Raw genomic sequence first — 13,945 nt, forward strand, 5'->3', positions numbered from 1 at the left:
ACCTAAGTCCTTTTGTGGATCAAGCCCACTGATTTTCAGTGAGACGTAGGCTCCATACTACTTATATCGCTTTTGAAAATAGTACTTAAGAGGCTAAATCACTTGAGTGCTTTTCAAAATTGTATTTCAGGTCTCATCACAGCTGATACAAATCCATCTTTCTAGCGCTGCTTGAACCAAATGTTGTGCTTGAAATTATCTGAGACTAAGTAATGTCAATAGGCTTTGAATAGTTGTTTTTGGGCTTTGGAACCACAGATTTTACACTCTGTTCTAAGAGGAAAATATTTTTCTTCTCCAACAATGGGATTCTGATTTAGGCATCCTGGACCTCACTCTTCCCAAAGGCACAATCTCAGAGCTTGCTCCTACAAATATTTCCAAACATAAAGTCTGTTCTCTATTGCCTTGCACCTTCTACAGTCATTTAGGATGGTATTTTCAAAACTGCCTTCACCACTCAGGTCCTTCTGAATTACAAAAGTCCAACAAGAAGACTGAGGCAGAATGGAAGCCGGGGTAGTGGAACACCCAAAAGGACACATACCTATAAGAACTCCAGTTACAGTTCTCTCCTTCTTTGAGTAGTATCCTAATGGATGTTCCACTTCAAAAGATTCCTGAGCCATAACTCAATTATGGAGAAGGGTGCATAGGAGGCAGATTCAGTACATACTGTAGAAGAGTGTCACTGAAAGCTGCATCAGCTCTGGAAAAGGTCACAATAGTGTAGTGCTGGGAAAATGTGTAAAGACCAGGTGGCTACTCTGCAGATGTCTGAGATAGGTATGTTTTTCAGCAGGGCCATAAAGGTAGGCCGAGTTCTGGTGGAGTGCGCAATCACCCTGGGGTGGGGGGGATGAGTATCTGAAGCTTGATAACAGGTTAAAATGTATCCTGAAACATTTGGCAATATTCAGGTGGAGATCAAATGACCTTTCATTTGTTCTACGATTGAGATAAAAAACCTAGGAGAAGTGCTAAAGGACTTAGTCCTATCAAGGTAAAAGACAAAAGTTTTTCTTGGAAACTCATTTCTTCTCATGAAGAATGAGCCTGGGGTAAAACACCTGAATGTTTTATGAATGAATATCATGATTAATGTGAAATTCTGAAGAAACTTTAGGTAGGAAATGTGGCTGTGGATGCAGTGTCACCTTTTTGCGACAGAATACCATGCATGTTGGCAGCCGGTATCAAGTGGAGTACCCCAAGGGTCGGTCCTGGGGCCAGTTTTGTTCAATATCTTCATAAATGATCTGGAGGATGGTGTGGATTGCACTCTCAGCAAATTTGCGGATGATACTAAACTGGGAGGAGTGGTAGATACGCTGGAGGGGAGGGATAGGATACAGAAGGACCTAGACAAATTGGAGGATTGGGCCAAAAGAAATCTGAGGAGGTTCAATAAGGATAAGTGCAGGGTCCTGCACTTAGGACGGAAGAACCCAATGTACAGCTACAGACTAGGGACCGAATGGCTAGGCAGCAGTTCTGCTGAAAAGGACCTAGGGGTGACAGTGGACGAGAAGCTGGATATGAGTCAGCAGTGTGCCCTTGTTGCCAAGAAGGCCAATGGCATTTTGTGATGTATAAGTAGGGGCATAGCGAGCAGATCGAGGGACGTGATCATTCCCCTCTATTCGACATTGGTGAGGCCTCATCTGGAGTACTGTGTCCAGTTTTGTGCCCCACACTTCAAGAAGGATGTGGATAAATTGGAGAGAGTCCAGCGAAGGGCAACAAAAATGATTAGGGGACTGGAACACATGAGTTATGAGGAGAGGCTGAGGAAGCTGGGATTGTTTAGCCTGCAGAAGAGAAGAATGAGGGGGGATTTGATAGCTGCTTTCAACTACCTGAAAGGGGGTTCCAAAGAGGATGGCTCTAGACTGTTCTCAGTGGTAGCAGATGGCAGAACGAGGAGTAATGGTCTCAAGTTGCAGTGGGGGAGGTTTAGATTGGATATTAGGAAAAACTTTTTCACTAAGTGGGTGGTGAAACACTGGAATGCGTTACCTAGGGAGGTGGTAGAATCTCCTTCCTTAGAGGTTTTTAAGGTCAGGCTTGACAAAGCCCTGGCTGGGATGATTTAACTGGGAATTGGTCCTGCTTTGAGCAGGGGGTTGGACTAGATGACCTTCTGGGGTCCCTTCCAACCCTGATATTCTATGATTCTATGAATATCTTCATAAATGATCTGGAGGATGGTGTGGATGGCACCCTCAGCAAGTTTGTAGATGACACTAAACTGGAGGAGAGGTAGATACGCTGGAGGGTAGGGATAGGATACAGAGGGCCCTAGACAAATTGGAGGATTGGGCCAAAAGAAATTTGATGAGGTTCAACAAGGACAAGTGCAGAGTCCTGCACTTAGGATGGAAGAATCCCATGCACCGCTACAGACTAGGGACCGAATGGCTCGGCAGCAGTTCTGCAGAAAAGGACCTAGGGGTTACAGTGGACGAGAAGTTGGATATGAGTCAACAGTGTGCCCTTATTGCCAAGAAGGCCAATGGCATTTTGGGATGTATAAGTAGGGGTATTGCCAGCAGATCGAGGGACGGGATTGTTCCCCTCTATTCGACATTGGTGAGGCCTCATCTGGAGTACTGTGTCCAGTTTTGGGCCCCACACTACAAGAAGGATGTGGAAAAATTGGAAAGAGTCCAGAGGAGGGCAACAAAAATTATAAAGGGACTGGAACACATGACTTATGAGGAGAGGCTAAGGGAACTGGGGATGTTTTGTCTTCAGAAGAGAAGAATGAGGCGGGATTTGATAGCTGCTTTCAACTACCTGAAAGGGGGTTCCAAAGAGGATGGCTCTAGACTTTTCTCAGTGGTAGCAGATGACAGAACAAGGAGTAATGGTCTCAAGTTGCAGTGGGGGAGATTTAGGTTGGATATTAGGAAAAACTTTTTCACGACGAGGCGTTGAAACACTGGAATGCGTTATCTAGGGAGGTGGTGGAATCTCCTTCCCTAGAAGTTTTTAAGGTCAGGCTTGACAAAGCCCTGGCTGGGATGATTTAGTCGGGGATCAGTCCTGCTTTGAGCAGGGGGTTGGACTAGATGACCTCCTGAGGTCCTTTTCAACCCTGATATTCTATGATTCTATGATTCTTATAAATAAAAACCTCCATGACTACAATTAAGTTAAGGACATAAAATAGGATGGATGCATCCTGAAGTGTGGAAAATGTAGGCATGTGCTTTGTGTGAACGAGAAACAAATATATTCATAGCTGGAATGTACTCGAAAATTAAGCATGACTGTCTCTTTTGCTGCATTTCCACAGCAGTAACAAAATTCAGCAGCAGAGAGAAAATTCTTTAATAGAACTTTCTGATGTTTACACTGCCCCACTGACATAGCTAAAGCCTTCTCTGAAATTTAAAATACTGGGGTTAATGTTTTTATCTTGTGTCTGTTGGGTTGCTGGGAATTTTTGTTAGTGACTGTAAGAGAACTGATGTTCTATTTAGCATTATGATTTTTGTAGAGCTGTATGGTAAAAACAAGTAAATGTTATTGTTGCCCCTTTGTTGAGTGGTAGTAGATTTGGAGGATTTGCAGAGGGTCAGTTCTCCACTGAGGACACAGACGCTAGGGGCCTTCTAATATAATTTATTTATATTCAAAAAGTACAAGTCCTGTTTATTTTGAAAAAGGTGGCCAAAACTGTGCACAGACAATTCTGTTTTCAGCCACCTTAGGTAAGTCCCCTTGTTGACAAGAAACAGTTCCTCTCTTACCCTTGCTCTCTGTCTCTTGACTATCATACAGGCTCCACTTCTCATCCGCCTTCCTCAAACCACACAGCCTAGAGTTACCAGGAAGAAAAGAATTAACCCTCCTTTTTGGTAGCTGCTCCACAGCTGGTAAAAGCACTCTTTTGTGTGGATGCAGATTTGGAGAAGAGCCAACTTGTGGACATTAAATATAACCAAACTTTAGGTGGTTCCCAAAGACTGTTTTACTTGCATAGTTTCCCAAATGAATTTTCATGTAAGATTGCTGTAGGCAGTCATCCTCGGGTTCCTGGTTAACCCTTTCTAAGCTCAGTTTTATACTGATTATTTGCATCAGTAATTAAATAACATGCATTTCATAACTGTGATTGCCATTACAATACTATAAAAGGAAATTAAGCATCATTTGGGGTCAGAGGGCATGGAAAAACAACCATTCCATCTCATTCTCTTTCTACTCCTATCCTCCTTCAGATGCAATTATTCATCTCCTCCACACCTATAGTATGCTGCTGTGATTATCAAGTTAGTAAAGGACAGGAAAAAGGCCAGGAGTCATGTTATAGCTTCTGCTGGCTAATATCTTGACACATAGGAAAATCTCACACCTGTATTGTCTGGAGTATGATGCGCCCTGTTTTTGCTGGACATAGGCAGATAGCTTTGAGCTTGGAGTAGTATTATTTTCTTGTTAGAATGTTTGTGTTTGACCAAATAGGTTGTTGATAAAAGGACTTAGAGAAAAAATAAAATTATTTCCTGTGAGTACATCCTTGGTATCTCAGAGAGGGACTATGGGGGCTGTTTAATGATAGTATATTTTAAATTTTTGCAAATAATTAATAATTTATTTATTATTATTAAATCATAGCACCTGGGACCCTATGTCATGGATCAGGACCTGATTGTGCTAGGCACTTTACAAGCACAGAACAAAAAAAGACAGCCTCGGTCCCAAAGAACTGAAAGTCTAAATACAATAACATGTTGATTTACCAGTACATATGAAGAGATAATTAATAAGTTACAAGATGCACAATACATTGAAACTGATATGCTGGCCAAACCAGTTGACCTTTCAGTCAGTCAATTATGAACACTGAGGTTTGAAAAATAAAACTTACCTAATGTGAACTCTATACTTGTGTCCATCATCCACTCTAATAGTAGTATTGATGCTTCTAACTTCTGCTGCCCCATCACATATGAATTGGTACTAAAAAGGAAAACATGTTACAACATTTATCATAATTACATAGCTACAGATTGGAAACTTGAAACTGAAAGTGGTAAATGTTTAAATAAAAACTGAAAGCAGACTGTGTGCATCCAGAAAAATTTACATTACGTTTACAGGTCCAAATCAAGAAATCTAACTGCTGCATTAAAAAGTATTATATAGTTCTTCCAAGTCTATTGCACTTTTTAATCTATGTGTCTTGTATTTTCACACAGTCTGATTTTCAGAGGAACTAACCACTCACAATTCCAGCTGAAGTTAACATTGGCTGCAGAAGATCTTTACTTGCAAGTCTATACCCTTTCTTACTTTCAGACTTTCACAGTAGCATATGAGCTGGAACATTTGGGAGCACCATGCACTTTCCTAAACTAATGTGAATTCGCACTTGATTTCATGGTTTGTGTACTTGTAATCATTGCTGTATTGTATACATGGAACCATTGTACATTGGGTTTTAAATCTACATTTAATTGAACAGTTTTGTCAGTGACTAAAAGGGAATTGAATTAGTTTTAACATGGCACATTGGGACATTTGGTAACCACACTGTGAAATTTATTAATAACAAAGCTTTTAAATACTAATACTTGTCTAAAAATACACAAATGTCTATGTCAAGATTCCTTCCCCACTCTGAACTCTAGGGTACAGATGTGGGAACCTGCATGAAAACCTCCTAAGCTTACTTTTACCAGCTTAGGTTAAAACTTCCCCAAGGTACAAACTATTTTACCCTTTGCCCTTGGACTTCCACTGCCACCACCAAACTTTATCTGGGTTCCTGAGAAACAGTTGTTTGGAAACATCTTTCCCCCCAAAATCCTCCCAACTCTTGCACCCTACTTCCTGGGGAAGGTTTGATAAAAATCCTCACCAATTTGCATAGGTGACCACAGACCCAAACCCTTGGATCTGAGAACAATGAAAAAGCATTCAGTTTCCTTACAAGAACCCTTTTAATAGAAATAAAAAAGAATCACCTCTGTAAAATCAGGATAGTAAATACCTTACAGGGTAATTAGATTCAAAACATAGAGAATCCCTCTTGGCAAAACCTTAAGTTGCAAAAAAGACACACAGACAGGAATATTCATTCTATTCAGCACAGATATTTACTCAGCCATTTAAAGAAATCATAATCTAACACATACCTAGCTAGATTACTTACTAAGTTCCAAGACTCCATTCCTGTTCTGTCCCCGGCAAAAGCATCACACAGACAGAAACAGACCCTTTGTTTTTCTCCCTCCTCCCACCTTTTGAAAGTATCTTGTCTCCTCTTTGGTCATTTTGGTCAGGTGCCAGAGAGGTTACCTTTAGCTTCTTAACCCTTTACAGGTGAGAGGTTTTTTCCTCTGGCCAGGAGGGATTTTAAAGGGGTTTACCCTTCCCTTTATATTTATGACAGTCTATTTTTTTTCTGCATCAGTACTTTACAGTAAGAAAAACTAACCTTGTCTTAATGTTATCAGAGTTTGCTAAACCTGGTGTAACTTCTTGCCCCATGCCAACCTATTGGATAAGTAGTCAGTCATTGAAACATCACTATTTTACACCTAAGCTTTTCATCTTCCAATACAAAACCATAGCATTAAATTTTCTCTTGTATGTGGCTGTGTATTTAATTCAAACTAGCCTCCATATTCAAGGACAGCTTTGTTTTTACATCTATTCCTAATATTCAACATTCCCCTCAGAGCAGTACAATTTAGGTAACTTATGCATAGCAATTTATGATAGTAATGAGGGACGTGCAGGAAGTTAAAGGGTACTAGACTTTTAAATATTCTTCTAAAATATCTCATAATTATGCTTATCAGACTCTTTACTAAAACAATCTTGACAAAACATTACTGAATATTTTGACAAGAATAAATTATACTGCAGTATAAACTTCACTACTTCAAATTTATAAATAAATGTAATCATATTTATTTTGTCCTGAAATACCAAACATTAACTAGTTTGATGTGATCCAGTGGAATTCTGCATGAATATCTACAGCTTAAGTGAACAGGTCCTGATCAGGACTACAAGTGAATGAGTTGTTTTCTCTATTTGCAAGTTCTTCTCTAAAATCAATAAAACAACTTCACTGATTCATTCCCCATGAAATACTAATCACTTCAATGAAGTTGCACATGGAGCAAAAAGGTTAAGGTTAGTGCCTTTATTTCAATAGGTCCCAGGGGATACATCTATTTTTTCTCCTTATCTCTATATAAAAAACTTCCACAGCTTTTTAGGTGAAAGACAAACACCTTGAACTCCACCTGCTCTGGAGTAGACTCAAATTATTCTGCCTATTTTAGTTATTAATGTGTGCATTTTGTGAGGTAGAATTTTACTATGTTTCCGTATCAGTTTCCATTTCTATCACCATTAATATTAATATCATCTGTCATGATGATCATAGGCAGCAGAATTCTGAAAAAATGACAATTTAAACAACTATTTCACTTGAAATACTGGGAAATCCACAAGATGCTCAACAGTATACATTGTCTACTACAGCTGAAAGCTGAATAAACCATTAGTTATTACAAAAGCCCAAACTCTTTTATTTTTTCTAAAAGAGAAAAAATGATACCCTACCTGTAAGGTACCATGTTTGATGAAGAGTTGAATAAAGAAATGTCCCATTGTTGCTGGGCTCTGTTCAATGTACAGAAGGAGTCCTTGGCAGCTATAGGTCTGAAATTCTAGATGGATGTTGTTTTGTGGTTTCAACTGAAAACCTTGAAATTCCAGATAAGAATCTCCATGGTACTGAGCATAGTTGAAATCTATGAATGAAGATAGACAGAAAATCAAATGTAAAAAAGATTTTTTTTCCTGACCTGCTCATTGTTTTCTGTGCTGACACCAGAACAGATGAGGGGCATTCCTCTTTATCTATTACCAGACAGCTTCTAATTGGGAGACAGATTTAATACCAAAACATTCATCCTTTTCTCTGCTCCCAACAGGCTGACTAGCAGAGAACTTTTAAAGCTGTAAATAAATATTTAAGCATTTTTGTATTAAAAATGACACAAATTGCCTCAACCAAGTCCTACACCAGAAGAAGAGTGAGCTGGGAAGGTGACTTCCATAGTGTTACCAGGCCTTGGAAAACAACTATGAAGAAAGAAAAATATATTTTGTAAAATCCTGGCTTCAATGAAGTTAATGGCAATTTTGTCATTGACTTAAATGGGGCCAAGATTTCACTCATTATTTCCTCATGGTATGGCTTCCAGGAATGAAAATATGTACCATTAACTCTAGATGATGAAAAGGCTGAAATGAAAGAAGGCAGGACTGTGAAGAAAAAATATGAAGCATACCCTGAGTTGAGGAATCTTTCCCTAAGGGAAGCCCTAAGGATTGTCCTCAAAACTTGTCATCCAAATCCCACATCATCTGAGCTGGTTAGATTCAGGCAGTAGTGTTTGGTGACAGTATGGAGTTCTATAAAGAAGTGGTTACTGTTCTAATGGTGTGATCCTAAAGTTAGACAAAGCATGAAAGACTATTTTATAAGTAAAAAGTTTTGATCCAGAACAGAATACATCAGAAAAGAACACATCTAGAAGTCTTTATAGGGACCTTCCTAAAGAACAAAGAGGGAGAGAGACTGTCAACTCCTTAATATGGGACATAGTGCACCAACCTAAGGTGTCAGCAAATTCTTGTTTAAGGCAAAGGAAATAACTTGGGAGCCCAATGGGAGAAGAGCAAAAGGAGGGGATGACCATGAACATTCTGTTTCATGATTCGATTTCACATGTCTAATTAACTGATTAATGAGGACAAACACCTATTATCTTCAATGGTGTCACTACAGCACGGGCCTTTACAGTGTTTACACTGTAAAAACCAATATGGGGTGTGTGTGAATTGTTTAAAGTATGTGCACTAAACTGAGTAAGGGACTTTCTTTGATTCCTCCCCCTCTGATTTACACACTTGCAAACACTGGTTTTAACATGCCTATAGTTATATGTTCAATCCCATATACCAAAGAGTTTGTCTGCAGGAAAGTCAGGGCAGCATACACAAAAACACATGCATACTTTTGAAAATATGGTCCTTGATTTCCCAGTGTTTATACCATGATAATGTTAATTTAAAAGTCTACAGGGCTAAATGTAGGACAGCCTGTGACCAGTACATGGAATTGCTTATAAACAAGTCCAATTTTGCTTTCTCTGTTCATTTTCTTGCAGTGATTTTTCTCCTTAGCACAATTACAGTATTTTATGGTTTGCTCAAGCAGAAATACATTCTCTCCTTACTTGAAAAACAACAGAGTGACAATAATTTATGCCTTATCAAATAAAAAGTTGAGAGGTCATTTAAAGAAAGGGTAATGACAACTCACCTGTTTTATTGTTAAAAAAAATCAGTGCAGTAGCTCAAACCTAAATTTCACCTCTCAGTATGGTACATATAAAAAAGAATAAATAAAAGATTGTATTTTGTTTGGCTGATTTTAACTTAGTCATTGAGGATATGATGCTGACATTTGAATGGCTTTTGAAGGTCATAGGTCCTATTTCAATATTTTTTTAAAAGCCAAAAGAGTCAGTCCACTTTGTTTCTAATATCAAATTCCATGGCAGAGTTTTAACCATAGATGTTTGATTTCTGGGCGCTAACGTAAAAAGGATATCTGGGCAAGTTATGCACAGTTACTATTGACCTTCCTGCAGCGTAACTCCTTGTTGAAGTACAGACCATAATTCTGCCTTTTTTAGGACTTTTCAGAAAGCACTATGCAGTGTCAGACTCAGTCACTGTATTCAAATTCTGAATGTAGATCTTATTAATATCTCCCAAGAACATTCAAAAAGAAAATACCACACAGTAAATTAGAGTATACACATATTTACTTTTAATAAAAGAACCTAAACATTTTTAAGAAGCCTTAAAGTGTAAACTTTGCCAATCCCATGAATTCAAAAAAAATCATAAAAAGAAAAATAAATCATAAGTGACTTGAAAATCATGAGGAATTTATGGTTTTAAATTAATATTTCTTTTTGGTTTCATTTTCTGAACTTTGATCTTCAGGGGAATCACCCTTTTCATGTGTGTGAATTTCAGGAAACAACCTGAAATTTACACACAAATTGGGGAAACTTCTCCTTTTTACTTCACATTGATAGATAGGGCACTTCCCCAACAACATAATCTGATCCTTCCCCTGGAATATCCCCTGATCCCTCTCCCAATATTTATCCCTTGTTCAATTCCCTGCATGTCCCTTTCTCCAATGGGCACTACCTCCTGACTGGTCCCCTACTCTTCCCCAGATATTTGCCCTGCTCAGCTTCCTCCCAAGCACACTGTCTAGTGCTTAGATCCTCCTCTCAGAACACTGCCTCCTCTGCTCAGCTATGCCACCCACACTCCATAGATACTTCCTTTTGACCAACACCTTTTCTTCTCCCTATATAGGAACACAGCAGCAGTGGGGGTTCTTGGAGGACAGTGCAGATCGGCTGGAGCTCACTCCCAGCAGGCTAGAGATGAGTGTTCGTGGGCACAGGTTTCTGAATCCCAATTTGAGCTTTGACTGGCTGATGTTCTGGACTGAGGGTATACTGAAACATGTGGATCGGCCTGTAGTGGTGATTCCCACACTGACTTCACAAACATACCAAACATGCTCATTCACTACTGCCACACTATCTTTTGAGTGAGAGGAGCTTCTTTCTCTGGGCACTTGTAGTTCTAACCCCTGCTCTGCGGTTTGCACAGGTTCAGCCACACGGAGGATTCCAATACATAACTTTGTCTACCCTACTTTTGCACTCCTTTTATTACTTAAAATCTTCTGCTGCAGTATACAAGCATTCCTTTTCAGAGATATCTTTTTTTCCCTTTTTGAAATATGGAATTGCAGACTAAGACACTTGACTGTGTACAATGGACACAGCTTTCATATATATGAGTAGGAGGTGTACTTTGAACATCAAGAATTTATATAATCGTTCTGAAGTGCGGAAGGAGGTGAGAGGCTAGCGGTAGAAAGTCTCTGGATGATGATAAAAGAGGAAAAAACAGGGGTGATGTCATGGTAGGTGTCTACAATAGACCGACAAATAAGGAAGAGGACTTGAAAGATGCATTCTACAACAAACAACAGAAATACTCAAAACACAAGACCTGCTAGTAATAGGGAACTTTAACTACTCAGATAGCAGTTGAAAAGAAATATGGCAAAACACAAAATGTTCAATACGTTTGTGGAACGTGTTGTGGATAGCTTCTTGTTTCAGAAGGTGTAAGTAACTGGGTGGTGGTGGGGAGCCATTTATAGATTTGATTTTAACGGGGAGGAATTGGTTGCAAATGTAAAGTTACAATAGGTGAAAATGATCATGAAATGACAGAGTTCATGATTTTAAGGAAAGGAAGACATGAGAGCAGCAGAATAAGGACAATGGATTCAAAAAAGCAGATTTAACAAACTCAGGGAACTGGCAGGGAACATCCCATGGGAAGCAAATTTAAGGAAAAAAGGAATTCCAGAGTACTGGCAGTTTCTCAAAGAGATAATATTAAAGGCAAAACAGAAAACTATGCCAATGAGGAGGATAGATAGGAAAAATATTAAGAGGCTATTGTGGCTCTCTGACGAGCTCTTTAATTACCTTATTTTTTTTTAAATCAGATATAAAAGTAGAAACATGGACAAATTGCTATGGATGAGTATAAAAGAATTGCAAAAGCATGTGGGGACAAAATCAGGCAGGCTAAACTACAACATGAGTTACAATAACAAAGGACATAAAAGGAAAGAAGAAGAGTTTCTATAAATACATTGGGAGCAAGAAAAAGATTAAGGAAAATGCAGATCCACTACTCAGTGGGAAAGCTGAGCTGTTTAATATCTATTTTGCTTAAATCTTCACTAAAATGGTTAATTGTGACCATGTGCTTTACAACAATTAATATTAACAACTAGGGGCAAGGAACACAAACCAGAATAGGGAAAGAACAGTTAAAAGAATATTTAGATAAATTAAAGGTATTCAAGTCAGCAGGGCCTAATGAAATCCACCCTACAATATTTAAGGAACTAGATAAAGCAATCTCCAAACCATTAGTGATTATCTTCAGGAACAAATTAAGGATGGATGCCTAACTTAAAAGGATAAACAAAAAGAATCCATGGCAATTGTGACCCATTCAGCCTAACTTTGGTACCTGGAAAGATATTGGAACAAATTGATTAATCAATTTGTAAGCACCTAAAGGATAATAGAATGATAAGTATTAGCCAGTATGGATCTGTCAAGAACAAATCAAGCCAAGCCAACCTGATTTTCTTCTTTGACAGGATCACTGGACTAGTGAAGAAGGGCAAAGCAGTATACATGATATATTTTTATTTTAGTGACAGAGCACTATAGGCCATTTTCATATACAAATTAGGAAGATGTGGTTTAAATACAATTACTCTCAAGTTGGTACACAACTGTTGAAAGCCTTACTCAAAGAATAGTTATCAATGTTTTGCTGTCAAACTGGAGGGACATATCTAGTAGAATCCTATTCAATATTTTCATTTATGACTGGAATGACAGAATGGAGAGTACACTTATAAAATCTGCAGATGACACCAAGCTGGAAGAGCTAATAACACCAAGTGCTTTGGAGGAGAGGATTAGAATTCAAAACAACCTTGACAAATTGTAGAATTGGTCTGAAATCAACAAGATTAAATTAAAGAAGATGATGAAAAAATACTAAACTTAGAAAAGAAAAATAATTTGCAGAAATACAAAATAGGAAATGTCTATGAAATAGTATTTCTGAAAAGGATCTTATAATCATAGAATCATAGAATATCAGGGTTGGAAGGGACGTCAGGAGGTCATCTAGTCCAACCCCCTGCTCAAAGCAGGACCAATCCCCAATTAAATCATCCCAGCCAGTGCTTTGTCAAGCCTGACCTTAAAAACTTCTAAGGAAGAAGATTCTACCACCTCCCTAGGTAACACATTCCAGTGTTTCACCACCCTCCTAGTGACAAAGTTTTTCCTAATATCCAACCTAAACCTCCCCCACTGCAACTTGAGACCATTACTCCTTGTCCTGTCCTCTTCTACCACTGAGAATAGTCTAGAACCATCCTCTCTGGAACCACCTCTCAGGTAGTTGAAAGCAGCTATTAAATCCCCCCTCATTCTTCTCTTCTGCAGACTAAACAATCCCAGTTCCCTCAGCCTCTCCTCATAAGTCATGTGTTCCAGACCCCTAATAATTTTTGTTGCCCTTCGCTGGACTCTCTCCAATTTATCCACATCCTTCTTGTAGTGTGGGGCCCAAAACTGGACACAGTACTCCAGATGAGGCCTCACCAATGTCGAATAGAGGGGGACGATCACGTCCCTCGATCTGCTCGCTATGCCCCTACTTATACATCCCAAAATGCCATTGGCCTTCTTGGCAACCAGGGCACACTGCTGACTCATATCCAGCTTCTCGTCCACTGTCACCCCTAGGTCCTTTTCCGCAGAACTGCTGCCTAGCTATTCGGTCCCTAGTCTGTAGCTGTGCATTGGGTTCTTCCGTCCTAAGTGCAGGACCCTGCACTTATCCTTATTGAACCTCATCAGATTTCTTTTGGCCCAATCCTCCAATTTGTCTAGGTCCCTCTGTATCCTATCATGCCCTCCAGCATATCTACCACTCCTCCTAGTTTAGTATCATCCGCAAATTTGCTGAGAGTGCAATCCACACCATCCTCCAGATCATTTATGAAGATATTGAACAAAACCGGCCCCAGGACCGACCCCTGGGGCACTCTACTTGACACCGGCTGCCAACTAGACATGGAGCCATTGATCACTACCCGTTGAGCCCGACAATCTAGCCAACTTTCTACCCACCTTATAGTGCATTCATCCAGCCCATACTTCTTTAACTTGCTGGCAAGAATACTGTGGGA

At 39.3% G+C, this 13,945-nt stretch overlaps 1 protein-coding gene across 1 annotated transcript in view; it reads right to left on the reverse strand.

Annotated features, from left to right (window-relative positions):
• EYS (eyes shut homolog) overlaps nt 1-13,945 on the reverse strand; it is a 1,492,075-nt gene that overhangs the window by 470,709 nt on the left and 1,007,421 nt on the right. Inside the window, exons 30-31 of the mRNA XM_084624916.1 lie at nt 7,594-7,784; nt 4,880-4,971 (exon numbers count right to left, since the gene is read on the reverse strand). Coding sequence (XP_084481042.1) covers nt 4,880-4,971; nt 7,594-7,784 — 283 coding nt within the window. The remainder of the gene's footprint in view (nt 1-4,879; nt 4,972-7,593; nt 7,785-13,945) is intronic.

This window comes from Lepidochelys olivacea (genome assembly GCF_965140295.1).
Source record: "Lepidochelys olivacea isolate rLepOli2 genome assembly, chromosome: 3".
Lineage (NCBI taxonomy): Eukaryota > Metazoa > Chordata > Testudines > Cheloniidae > Lepidochelys > Lepidochelys olivacea.